The 13811-nt window shown below is 38.8% G+C and overlaps 1 protein-coding gene across 4 annotated transcripts in view; it reads left to right on the forward strand.

The window, feature by feature from the left end:
- ATE1 (arginyltransferase 1) overlaps nt 1-13811 on the forward strand; it is a 161124-nt gene that overhangs the window by 62456 nt on the left and 84857 nt on the right. For all 4 annotated transcript variants that reach the window (XM_010859227.1, XM_010859229.1, XM_010859228.1 and 1 more), the window contains one exon: nt 11062-11243. In XM_010859227.1, the coding sequence (XP_010857529.1) occupies nt 11062-11243 (182 nt within the window). The remainder of the gene's footprint in view (nt 1-11061; nt 11244-13811) is intronic.

A 13811-nucleotide genomic window follows, 5' to 3' on the forward strand; every position in this document is an offset into this window, starting at 1 on the left:
TATTGATATTTCTCCCTGCAATCTTGATTCCAGCTTGTGCTTCTTCCAGCCCAGCGTTTCTCATGATGTACTGTGCATATAAGTTAAATAAGCAGGGTGACAATATACAGCCTTGATGTACTCCTTTTCCTATTTGGAACCAGTCTGTTGTTCCATGTCCAGTTCTAACTGTTGCTTCCTGACCTGCATATAGGTTTCTCAAGAGGCAGATCAAGTGATCTGGTATTCCCATCTCTTTCAGAATTTTCCACAGTTTATTGTGATCCACACAGTCAAAGGTTTTGGCACAGTCAATAAAGTAGAAATAGATGTTTTTCTGGAACTCTCTTGCATTTTCTATGATCCCGCCGATGTTGGCAATTTGATCTCTGGTTCCTCTGCCTTTTCTAAAACCAGCTTGAACATCTGGAAGTTCACGGTTCACGTATTCCTGAAGCCTGGCTTGGGGAATTTTGAGCATTACTTTACTAGCATGTGAGATGAGTGCAATTGTGCGGTAGTTTGAGCATTCTTTGGCATTGCCTTTCTTTGGGATTGGAATGAAAACTGACCTTTTCCAGTCCTGTGGCCACTGCTGAGTTTTCCAAATGTGCTGGCATATTGAGTGCAGCACTTTCACAGCATCATCTTTTAGGATTTGAAATAGCTCAACTGGAATTCCATCACCTCCACTAGCTTTGTTCTTAGTGATGTTTTTCTAAGGCCCACTTGACTTCACATTGCAGGATGTCTGGCTCTAGGTGAGTGATCACACCATCGTGATTATCTGGGTCATGAAGATCTTTTTTGTACAGTTCTTCTGTGTATTCTTACCACCTATTCTTAATATCTTCTGCTTCTGTTAGGTCCATACCATTTCTGTTCTTTATCAAGCTCATCTTTGCATGAAATGTTCCTTGATATCTCTGATTTTCTTGAAGAGATCTCTGGTCTTTCCCATTCTATTGTTTTCCTCTGTTTCTTTGCATTGATCGCTGAGGAAGGCTTTCTTATCTCTCCTTGCTATTCTTTGGAACTCTGCATTCAGATGCTTATATCTTTCCTTTTCTCCTTTGCTTTTCGCTTCTCTTCTTTTCACAGCTATTTGTAAGGCCTCCCCAGACAGCCATTTTGCTTTTTTGCATTTCTTTTCCATGGGGATAGTCTTGATCCCTGTCTCCTGTACATTGTCACAAACCTCTGTCCATAGTTCATCAGGCACTCTGTCTATCAGATCTGGTCCCTTAAATCTGTTCCTCACTTCCACTGTATAATCATAAGGGATTTGATGTAGGTCATACCTGAATGGTCTTGTGGTTTTCCCTACTTTCTTCAATTTAAGTCTGAATTTGGCAATAAGGAGTTCATGATCTGAGCCACAGCCAGCTCCTGGTCTTGTTTTTGCTGACTGTATAGAGCTTCTCCATCTTTGGCTGCAAAGAACATAATCAGTCTCATTTTGGTGTTGACCATCTGGTGATGTCCATGTGTAGAGTCTTCTCTTGTGTTGTTGGAAGAGGGTGTTTGCTATGACTAGTACATTCTCTTGGCAAAACTCTTATTAGCCTTTGCCCTGCTTCATTCTGTACTCCAAGGCCAAATTTGCCAGTTACTCCAGGTATTTCTTGACTTCATACTTTGCATTCCAGTCCCCTATAATGAAAAGGACATCTTTTTTGGGCATTAGTTCTAAAAGGTCTTGTAGGTCTTCATAGAACCATTCAACTTCAGCTTCTTCAGCGTTACTGTCATTTTCAGACAGTGCACTTTTAATCAGGTGCTTAAAATGCTTACCTTAGGAAGCCTCAGTAAACTGTAAATTCAGGACATCAGTTGGCAAATCACAGATCTGTATGTGAACAGGTGTGATTGCAGAGTTACTTTTGGATGGTGTGGCAGGGAGGAGAACACAGGTCCTGCCCTTGCGTAGCCCCTGACGACTTCCGCTTTTCCAGGCTTTGAACCCCTGAGTCAGTCCTCCCAGTGCTGTTTCTAGTGCATATGGAGTATGACTCCTCATTTGCCTGTTTCTTTAAGTTGTAACAGTGTCTGTTTTAAACATAACTGAGGCACATCGAAGCAGGTGGGTAAGGAGACAGGTGTACTTTATCAGTGTAAATATACATGCATTTTGGGAACCATTTAGCCGGAAGCCTGAATTCGCCCATTAATATTGATGTCGTTTCTGCAGAGCACCTTTGGTATTGTACTGCATAGCTCATTAATCACCGAAGCCGTACCATCCTCCCCAACATTTAAGTCATTTTTTTCTTTTGTATAGCTAGCCATGAGCTTTATTGTTGTATTTTTCCTGTTATCAGCTGAATTCTTGAAATTTAGGAACTGATAAAAATAACTTTGCTTATTCTTTCACTTATCTGAAACTGTGATAAACTGCAGGCATGAGAAAGATGAACTATTGCATATTGCTAATCTCATTACTGAGCTGTTTGTAAGGAAATTGAAGATAGGTTCTGTTAGCTTGTACAAGTTTGCTATTCAATGAGCTACTGATGTAATTTCTTAGACACAGTCTTTTAGGATGTGTCATTCAGACCCCTTAAAGCTGAAACAAAAACGTCCTTAAATTTGCTCAATCTGCAGAGTGTTTGTGCCTTGTCATTTATTTTTCAGAGCTACCTTTGAAGGTGCCTAGTAGTATTCCTGTTTTATAATGCAGAAATGGATGCTTTTAAAAGAAGTTATTGTCTTGCTAAGATAAAATAGACAGAAATTGTACAGTGGGGGGAGTTAGGGCTCAAATTCAGGTATCTTGATTATGAATCCTGGAGTCCGTCACTGTGGCCAGCTTCCTTTCTGTTTGCAGTTTACAGTTTATAGACTCCTTCTCCATCTACATTTGAAAAGTATGAATGGGGGCTTCCCTGGTGGCTCAGTGGCGAAGAATCTGCCTGCCAATGCAGATGTGGGTTTGGACCCTGGGTCAGGAAGATCCCCTGGAGGAGGAAATGGCAACCCACTCCAGTATTCTTGGAGAATCCCATGAACAGAGGAGCCTGATGGGCTACAGTCCATGGGGTTGCACAGAGCTGGACATGACTGAGCACACACGCACCTGCACAGGATGTGCAGGAATGTTCGACAGTGCCGTTCTCCTGACTAGATTTGTTTTGGTTTTGGAAAATACAGGAATTCTTAAAGTATGTTTAACATGTATTGGATTTATTGTTGTTTTAAGTGAATTAATAGGAACATACTTTTGGAACATATTTTGGTCTTTGTATTTAATACAGTAAGTGTATACAGACACAGTTCAATAAGTAAAAGTTCTCTGGGGTCCTCAGTTTTGTCAGTGTAAAGGGGTTTTGAGGCTGAGAAGTTTGAGTGTTGCTGAGTTCGTGATGCTGTTTCATTGAGGCAGCACCGCTGTTACTTTCCCTTTCCCAAATAATGTGTTTTCCTGTACAATCTGCCATTGTCTCATCTGCTGTGTTTTTAAGAGTATTAACTATTAAAAGTCCTTAACTTAGTAAGGGGTTAAAGAAATGCAGCGATCCCAAGAATTGAAGTAGAATTCTCAAAACACTCCATGGAGACCAGTCAGTGACTTGGGAGGCCTATCTAATACTGGGAGCCTGAACCCCTTGGGGAGTTAATGGAAGGGACAGAATGATTTGGCTCTTTGTAACCTAGTGAAGGTAAAGGTGACAAATCTATATTACCTGATGGTTTAAATTTACAATAAAGATGATTTCTAGTTGCTACTCATTAACACGGCTGCGCAGCGCAGCACAGGAGCGGCCAAGAGGAGATATCCTATGTCCAAGGTCAAGAGCACACAATTGCACTCATCTCACACGGTAGCAAAGTAACGCTCAAAATTCTCCAAGCCAGACTTCAGCAATACATGAACCGTGAACTTCCAGATGTACAAGCTGGTTTTAGAAAAGGCAGAGGAACCAGAGATTAAATTGCCAACATTGGCTGGATCATCGAAAAAACAAAAGAGTTCCAGAAGAACATCTATTTCTACTGTATTGACTATGCCAAAACCTTTGACTGTGTGGATCACAACAAACTGTGGAAAATTCTGAAAGAGATGGGAATACCAGACCACCTGACCTGCCTCTTGAGAAATCTGTATGCAGGTCAGGAAGCAACAGTTAGAACTGGACATGAAACAACAGACTGGTTCCAAATAGGAAAAGGAGTACATCAAGGCTGTATATTGTTACCCTGCTTATTTAACTTATACGCAGAGTATATCACGAGAAACGCTGGACTGGTAGAAGCACAAGCTGGAATCAAGATTGTTGGGAGAAATATCAGTAACACCAGATATGCAGATGACACCACCCTTATGGTAGAAAGTGAAGAAGAACTAAAAAGCCTCTTGATGAAAGTGAAAGAGGAGAGTGAAAAAGTTGGCTTAACGCTCAACATTCAGAAAACGAAGATCATGGCATCTGGTCCCATCATTTCATGGGAAATAGATGGGGAAACAGTATCAGACTTTATTTTTGGGGGCTCCAAAATCACTGCAGATGGTGATTGCAGCCTTGAAATTAAAAGACGCTTGCTCCTTGGAAGGAAAGTTATGACCAACCTAGACAGCATATTAAAAAGCAGAGACATTACTTTGCCAACAAAGGTCCGTCTAGTCAAGGCTATGGTTTTTCCACTGGTCATGTGTGGATGTGAGAGTTGGACTGTGATGAAAGCTGAGTGCTGAAGAATTGATGCCTTTGAACTGTGGTGTTGGAGAAGATTCTTGAGAGTCCCTTGGAGTGCAAGGAGATCCAACCAGTCCATCCTAAAGGAGATCAATCCTGGGTGTTCATTGGAAGGACTGATGCTGAACCTGAAACTCCAATACTTTGGCCACCTGATTTGAAGGGCTGATTGATTTGAAAAGACCCCGATGCTAGGAAAGATTGAGTGCAGGAGAAGGGGACTGCAGAGGATGAGATGGCTGGATGGCATCACCGACTCAATGGACATGAGTTTGAGTGAACTCCGGGAGTTGGTGATAGACAGGCAGGCCTGGCGTGCTGCAGTCCGTGGGGTTGCAAAGAGTCGGACATGACTGAGCAACTGAACTGAACTCAGCTTATTAACACACTTGTAATCAATAAGTGTCCACGTCACAGCATGGTGAAGCCTGTGGCTTGATCAAGTTCAGTGAGTCTGGGTTTTAAGGATATTGTTGAAAGATTGGAGATCAAGTCCAAGAGTTCTGCTGATTTCTGATTTCACAGATCTAAGTATTGTTCTTTCTGTTCTTATCTCCTTCACTCTGTCCCTCAAACTCTTTGTGCGCCTTCCATGTTTTAAAGTATTACATAATTTGAATTAAGGGGTTGTGTTTGAGGGAAAGAAATTCTATTACGGCAGTTTTATGTCAGGTGGAATAATAAAAGGAGTACAGCAAAGCAGATAAAAAAAAATTTTTTTCTTTAACCATGCATTGGAACATTTTGTTTTTCATGCTGCTTTGTTTACTGACCTGGATAGATGAGGCATATTTGAGAAGCGAGTTTATTTAAAAGTGTTTAAAAGTAGCTGATTCAGCACATATATGTGTGCATAGACAGACATCAAGTATGTTAGTTAGATCAGCTCAGTATATGGTGTTGGACACTGCTGTTTTTCAGACTTCCCCAGCCAGAAGTGAGTGATCTGGGAGCTCTCTGGCTGTTCCAGCTGCAAAGGGGGCTGAGGGAATCAATATTTCAGGTTCACTTCCAATCTGTTTTCCGCAGCTGCCAAGTACTTGTTGAAAAGCTTGAAAATATTGATTAACTTAGCAAGTTGAGACTAGTAGATCATTGTTAACAGTAGTGCTGACGTCTCAGATATAGTTTTAGAAAAATATCTTCGTATCTGTCTTTAATTGGAGTGTGTTCCGTTTTTGAAATCTGTTTTTTAAAATTAGGTCAGTGAAGACCCCACGAGGGGAAAAGGAAATCACTCATGTTTTAATTGTCAGAAAGCATGATGGAAAGAAGAGGAGTACAGCAAAGCAGATTTTCAGAAAAAAAATTTTTTTAACCCTGCATTGAAGCACTTTGTATTTCATGCTGCTTTGTTTACCAGCTTCGATAGATGAAGGATATTTGAGAAGTGAGCGTATTTAAAAGCATTTAAAAGTAGCTGGTTTTCTTGTTTAGCATTGACTTAGGGGCTCGGAGGCCAATTTGTGTGTCATTTAATAACTCCGTGATTTTATGACCAGTTTATTGCTTAGTTGACTCCTGGATTTCCGGTTTCCTCAGGTGATGTGATGGGAGTCAGAGTAGGTAGTTTTTTGCTAAGTAATTATAAAACAGCCCCTGTCTATATGCAATGCTTTGCAGATAGGGAAGATACCTAACTCACGTGGAACTGAGAGGGGGGAGTAATGCCTCTGGTAGGGCAAATTGGTGACGACTGGACTCGTAGGAGAAGGAACCAGTGGGAGATCCAGGAGATGAGAGCGGTGATGGACTTTGAAAACTGAGAAGGTAATTGCAGTTTGAAAAAAAGGTTTTCAGGCTAGTACACCATGTAGGGCTGATTCATATTTAGGGCTAACAGAATATATCGGTTATTTATTTATTGAGAATGTGCTTATTGAGTCCGTACTTACTATGTTCTTGATAAATACGTTTTTAAATGAATGAATGAACACACTCATTTGATTTAATGAGCCTTGGAATGACACACTAAACTGAACTCATGGAAGAATTTAGACTCATTTCAAAGTCATCCAGTTAGCTTTGCCTTGGAGGTTTTCTCACATTTGACAGGCTCCCCGGCTTCCCCATCATGAACTGACAGTTTGTTTCTGTCTCTCTGTCACTGCACTGGTTGCTCTCCTGCACGAGTACCTTCTAAAGACAGAGAGTTCATTCCTGTGAGCCTCGGGGCTTATATTTAAAAGATGGTTTTCATAAAATTCTATGATATGTAGAGTTTATTTTTTATTACATAGTTGGAACATTCTATTTTCTAAGGTGATTAGGCCTCACGTCTATTAACAATTTAGAGGATTGACATTAATTCAGGTGTTGCAGATACAATAGGTTAATATCCTTTCTGCTTTCCTTTTGTATAATACTTCTGTTTGCTTATCCCTTCTGCTCTTCAAGCTGTATCTGTTTCTAGAGAAATAGTAATGGTTTTTTAAAAGAGCGATGCCATGTGTGACAGTGAATGCTAAAACCAGGGTTTGACATTTATTATTATAGTTGGTAGAAGCTCTTAAAAGGTTAAAGATGTGTTTACTGTCTAAGCACCATTTTAACTACATCATCGGAAGTTGTAGAAATCACTGATGTTGCTAGCACCATGGTAGATGTTCTCTTATTTGCTCAGTTACTCTCCCACCCCTTTCCCAAACTGTGCTTTTGGGAAAGAAGTCACTGTGTGCAGCCCCCACTGAAATAGTAGTGAATTATAAAACCTCAAGAGATGATTGATACTTGGTCTCCGTTGCAGAGTGCTCATTTAAAATGCTGAATTGTGTGCAAACTATATTTTACATAGAAATGTATCTCAAATAGTTGCCATTTGTGTTCTCTTCCATTAGAGGTCATTTCTATGTAAAACCATCAAAATTGCCTTTATAGGTCATGTCCATTTGACGGCCTCTAAACCCTTCAGCCTGCAATGCGGGAGACCTGGGTTCAATCCCTGGGTCGGGAAGATCCCCTGGAGAAGGAAATGACAACCCACTCCAGTATTCTTGCCTGGAGAATACCATGGATGGAGGAGCCTGGGGGGCTACAGTCCACGGGGTCGCAAAGAGTCGGACACAACTGAGCGACTTCACTCACTCACTCACTCACTCACTCACGCTTCCCTCAGTTTAGACAGAGTATCTGCATAAGCTCTTTACAATTCTGCGTGGGAGATTGGTGTCTTCCTCCTCATGTATTAGTTTATTCAATCATTTATATCAGTATGGACTTATGGACAGTTTCTGCTGTATAGCAAAGTGAATCAGCCATTTAATTTGCTTGTATTAAAGCTCACTCTTCATGTTGTGAAATTCTGTGAGTGTTGACAAGTGCATAATGTCATGTTTGCTCTACTACACTATTACATAGAACAGTTTCATCCTGTAAGTCCCCCGTGCTACATCTGTTCATCCTTCCCCACACTCCCAATTTCTTGGCAACCACTGATCTTTTACTTTCTCAACAGTTTTGCCTTTTATAGAATGTAATTGGAATTGTATAATCTGTCACATTTTCACACTGATCTCATTCACTTAGCAATAAATATTTAACGTTTCTCCATTTTGTGTTTGGCCACCAAACATGTTATCATCTAGAAGTTTTGCATTTTGCATAGTCTGTGATCCATTGTGAGTTAATTTTTTTTGAAAGATCTAAGGCCTGTGACTAGATACTGCTTTTTTTGCATCTGGATGTCCAGTGTCGGTATCAAAGTGTCTGTACCATTTTGCATTCCCACCTTTAGTGAATGAGAATTCCTGTTGCTCTGCATTCTCACCAGCATTTGATATTGAGGTTATTGGATTTCAGCTATTCTAATAGCTGTGTAATACTCTGTTTTTGTAAAAAAAATTTCAGTTTCCTAACAACAAATGATATTGAGAGTCTTTTTATTATTTGAACATCTTTTGTATTCCTGTTTGGTGTCTGTACATCGTCTTTGGTGAAGTGTCTCACTAGATATTTTACCTGGTTTTTAATTGAGTTGTTTTCTCATTGTGAATTTTAAGAGTGCTTTTTTTTTTGAATACCAGTTCTTTTTGATATATATTGCAATGTTTTCTCTAGTCAGTGGCTTGCCTTTTTATTCTCGTAACAATGTATTTCACAGACTTGAGATTTTTAATTTTAGTGATGTCCAGCTTGACAATTATTTCCTTCATGGATTGTGCTTTTTGGTGTTTTATCTAAAAACTCATCGCCATACCCAGGGTCTCCTAGATTTTTACCTGCATTATCATCTAGAAGATTCACATTTTACATAGTCTGTGATCCATTGTGAGTTAATTTTTTTTGAAAGGTGCGAGGTATTTGACTAGATACTGCTTTTTTTTGCATCTGGATGTCCAGTTGGTACAGTACCTTTTGTTGTACAGACCGATCTTTCTCTCTTGAATTATCTTTTGCTTCTTTGTCAAGGGGCAGTTGACTGTATTTATGTGGGTTTTGTATTCTGTTCTGTTGTTTCATTTGTTCTCACCAGTATCACACAAGCTTGATTATTGTGGCTTTATAGTAAGTCTTGATGTCAAGTGGTGTCAGTCTTCCGACTTTTGTTGTTCTTCAGTATTGTGTTGGTATTCTTACTCTTTTTCCTTTCCATATAAGCATTAGAATTAATTTGCCAGTATTCACAAAATTGCTGGGATTTTGATTGAGATTGCATTCAGTCTGAAGACTTAACTTGGGAAGAATGGACATCTCAGTCAAAATGAACATATAATATTTTCCATTTGTTTATGTCTTTTTTGATTCCTTTTGTCATAGTTTTGTAGTATTTTGCATATGGATTCTGAATATATTGTTAGATTTATACTTATGTATGTAAATTTTTTTTGATGGTTTTTTAAATGGTGTGTTTTTAATTTCAAATTCCAGCCATTGCTTGTGAATAGGGGCAGTTGCCTTGCATGTCAACCTTGTGTCCTATAATCTGCCTGTGATTGCTCATTAGTTTCAGCTTTTGTTGTTGATTCTTTGAAATTCTCTGCATGGTATGTCATGTCATTTGTGAACCAGTTTTTTTTTTCTTTTCAGTGCATATGAATATCTTTTATTTCTTTTTCTCATATTATTACACTGAGATTTCCAGTATGATGTTGAATAGACGTAATGAAGGAGGATATCACTGTCTTGTTCCCCATTTTAGGGGGAGATGATCCAGTTTCTTACAGTTGAGTATGATGTTAGCTGTAGATTTTTTTGTATGAGTACTTTACAAAGTTGATGAAGTTTCTCTATTCATAGTTTGCTGAGAACTTTTAGTCATGAATGGGTGTTGGATTTTGTCAAATGTGTTTTCTCTACCAATCAACATGATCGTACTTTTCTTTTAGCCTATTTTGATGGTTGGATTACATTAATTGCTTTTCTTTTTTAAATTCTCTAATAATTGAACCAACGTTGCATACCTGGGGTTAATCCCACTCTGTCATAGTGTGTAATTCTTTATATACATTGTTGGGTTTGATTTGCTAATATTTTGTGAGGATTTTTCCTTCTGTGTTTATGAGATACTGTTACATAGTTTTCCTGTCTTGTAATGTCTTTTTCTGGTTTTATTATTAACAAACCTGCTTTTTTCATTCTCCTTCATTCCCTTCTAGCCTTTTTCCATATACATTCTCAGTGACTTTGAGTGTGTGAATATGTTACACAAGTTTTGTTATTAATATATTTGTTCACTTAAATTGTTAATCTCTAACATTCATTCAGTTTCTGACAAAGCATTTTCTTATGGTGCTCCATAATTTTCACAGTATGGTTTTCATTTAATAACAGTTATATTTAAATTAATGTTGAATTTTAAAATGAGAGATATCATGAACTATTTACAGAAAATGGTTATATTTTGCAATCTCTAGAAAAATTTGTGGCATTTTCTTCTGTGGGATTATGGGTGCATTAAAATAATGGTAAGGGGATAACTTGCACTATCCTTTGGCTAATAGAGAGAAATGTCGTAGCTCTTTGTGCTTACGCAGGAACTTGTACCTAGAAAAAATGATGAGCTCATATGCCTTATGAACGCAAGAGTGGTCATAGACCAGGCCTGGCTGGCAGCTGAGGATAGGTCACCTGTTTGCACTTAGCCCTCACTTTTATGTTCTCCATCTTTCTCTCATTCATCATTTCTTTCCCAGCTTTTGCGTGGAACAGAAAAAATAAGTTGAAAAAAATGTTAGGTTAATTTTTCTCTATTGTTGTGTTATATCAGTGTTTCTACAACTAAAAAGTTTTGCAGGATATGACTCTTCTGAGAGTCAGAAGATAGTTGCAAAAAAGAAGAAATTTTAGGAGTTACTCGCTGAGTAAAATACAAATAGAAAAAGTTAATTATTAATATTTTTTAATATAAGGATAAAAGTGACAAGCTGTTTCTATGTCTACTTTTTCACAGACAGAGAATTCCCCTAATGGACCAGATTGTGGTTATGGCTCCTTTCACCAGCAGTACTGGCTTGATGGGAAGATCATTGCTGTGGGGGTGATTGACATTCTTCCATACTGTGTATCATCTGTATATTTGTACTACGATCCTGATTATTCATTTCTGTCTTTGGGTGTCTACTCTGCGCTCCGGTAAGATTGCTTTTGACAATTGTAATGGGTCGTATAGAACTTCATATATTTCTTCATTTGATTACATTTCATTATGTAACAGTAGAAACTCTGTTAGATAGCACGTAATTTGTTGCTCTGGTAGTCTCTTGCATATCCGTATTTAGATACAACACTGGTAGAGCTGAGGCCACAGTGTGTGTGTGTTGCTTCAGTCGTGTCCCACTCTTTGCAGCCCCATGGACTTTTAGCCCATCAGCTTCCTCTGTCCATGGGATTCTCCTTTTCCTCCACCAGGGGATCTTTCTGACCCAGGGATCAAACCCACAGCTCCTGTGTTGGCTTTTGTCTGATGGTAATTCCCTTTTTAAGGTATCCATCTTACCTAGTGTGTGAGAGGTCATTGCGATGCTTTTGCTGTTTAGTTTATGCATTTATTTAAGCTCCCCTGTCAGAGCCGCTCAGTGGTTTTTAAATGTTACATTATTTATATATTTTTTGTCATCCCTATTTTGTGTGTATATATATCAGTTCAGTTCAGTCGCTCAGCCGTGTCCGACTCTTTGCAATCCCATGAATCACAGGACGCCAGGCCTCCCTGTCCATCACCAACTCCTGGAGTTTACCCAAACTCATGTGCATCGAGTCAGTGATGCCATCCAGCCATCTCCTCCTCTGTCGTCCCCTTCTCCTCCTGCCCCCAATCCCTCCCAGCATCAGAGTCTTTTCCAATGAGTCAACTCTTCGCATGAGGTGGCCAAAGTACTGGAGTTTCAGCTTTAGCATCAGTCCTTCCAAAGAACACCCAGGACTGATCTCCTTTAGAATGGACTGGTTGGGTCTCCGTGCAGTCCAAGGGACTCTCAAGAGTCTTCTCCAACACCACAGTTCAAAAGCATCAATTCTTCGGCACTCAGCTTTCTTCACAGTCCAACTCTCACATCCATACATGACCACTGGAAAAACCATAGCCTTGACTAGACGGACCTTTGTTGGCAAAGTAATGTCTCTGCTTTTGAATATGCTATCTAGGTTGGTCATAACTTTCCTTCCAAGGAGTAAGCATCTTTTAATTTCAAGGCTGCAATCACCATCTGCAGTGATTTTGGAGCCCAAAAAAGTCTGACACTGTTTCCACTGTTTCCCCATCTATTTCCCATGAAGTCATGGGACCAGATGTTTGTGTGTATGTATTATAATTAATTAAACATTATATGAATCTGGCATAAATGAACTAAAGCCCTCTGAGTCTGTTGGAAGAAATGTACAATTATATAAAGTATATAGAACAGGACCAGGGAGTCCCTGACTGTCCATTGACTCTATGACCTCATCCAAAAATGGTTTCCTTTTTATGTCCGTTACTGCAAATGTATGTAACATAGCACACATGTTTTTAGGTGCATTATCCTGATGATAAAAAGACTAGGGTCTTGTCTCATGAAAATAATTTGCTTTTATTTTCATTCCTGCCTGTCTGTTTGTACATGTGGTAGAGGAAAGAGGAGGATTGAGAGTTTTGTCTGGGAGCTTGTCTCTTTTCTCCTTGTTTGTCATTGAATCACTTTTTTCTCTTTGTTTTTCCCATTGTTTTCTCTGATAATCATGATTTTCGCATCAAGGTAAAACATACTTTGAGATTATTTTATTTATTGCATATGTGCTTTTCTCTGAATTATAAAAGTATCAGGGTTGATTTGTTTTTTTAAATCACTAGTTGATTTAAAAAGAAATATGGTCCATAGTTGATTTTTTATGTGTTTTTCGGTGGCCCATGTACTGATATTTTCAACATGACCTGATCTGTCTCTCGGTACCATGTTATATAGCAAATTTTAAAAATAGAGTGTTTACAACTGATCCCTATAATAATCTTTTATTTTTCTTATTTATTTAATTGCATTTTGCATAAAACTAATTAAAAACTATTCAGGACTCTGTGGTATCTTTGTGATTCTGTGAAATTAGAACTGATTGTTTAAAAGCATTCATATTTTGTAACTTTGGAAGTGCGTATTTCAGAAAAGATACTTTTTCTTTGTACAAGAATTATTCAGTACTTCGAAATTATTGCCATTTTCTTCTTCCTTTATTTTCTGTATCTCTAACTTTATAATGTGTAGCTGTGGATTTGTCTAGACTTGTCAGATCAATATTAAAAATGTTTATTCTTGAAGGAGATGGGAATACCAGACCATCTGATCTGCCTCTTGAGAAATTTGTATGCAGGTCAGGAAGCAACAGTTAGAACTGGACATGGAACAACAGACTGGTTCCAAATAGGAAAAGGAGTTCGTCAAGGCTGTATATTGTCACCCTGTTTATTTAACTTATATGCAGAGTACATCATGAGAAACGCTGGACTGGAAGAAACACAAGCTGGAATCAAGATTGCCGGGAGAAATATCAATAACGTCAGATATGCAGATGACACCACCCTTATGGCAGAAAGTGAAGAGGAACTCAAAAGCCTCTTGATGAAAGTGAAAGTGGAGAGTGAAAAAGTTGGCTTGAAGCTCAACATTCAGAAAACGAAGATCATGGCATCCGGTCCCACCGCTTCATGGGAAATAGATGGGGAAACAGCTG

Source organism: Bison bison, unplaced genomic scaffold, assembly GCF_000754665.1.
Source record: "Bison bison bison isolate TAMUID 2011002044 unplaced genomic scaffold, Bison_UMD1.0 scf7180017864456, whole genome shotgun sequence".
Classification (NCBI taxonomy): domain Eukaryota; kingdom Metazoa; phylum Chordata; class Mammalia; order Artiodactyla; family Bovidae; genus Bison; species Bison bison.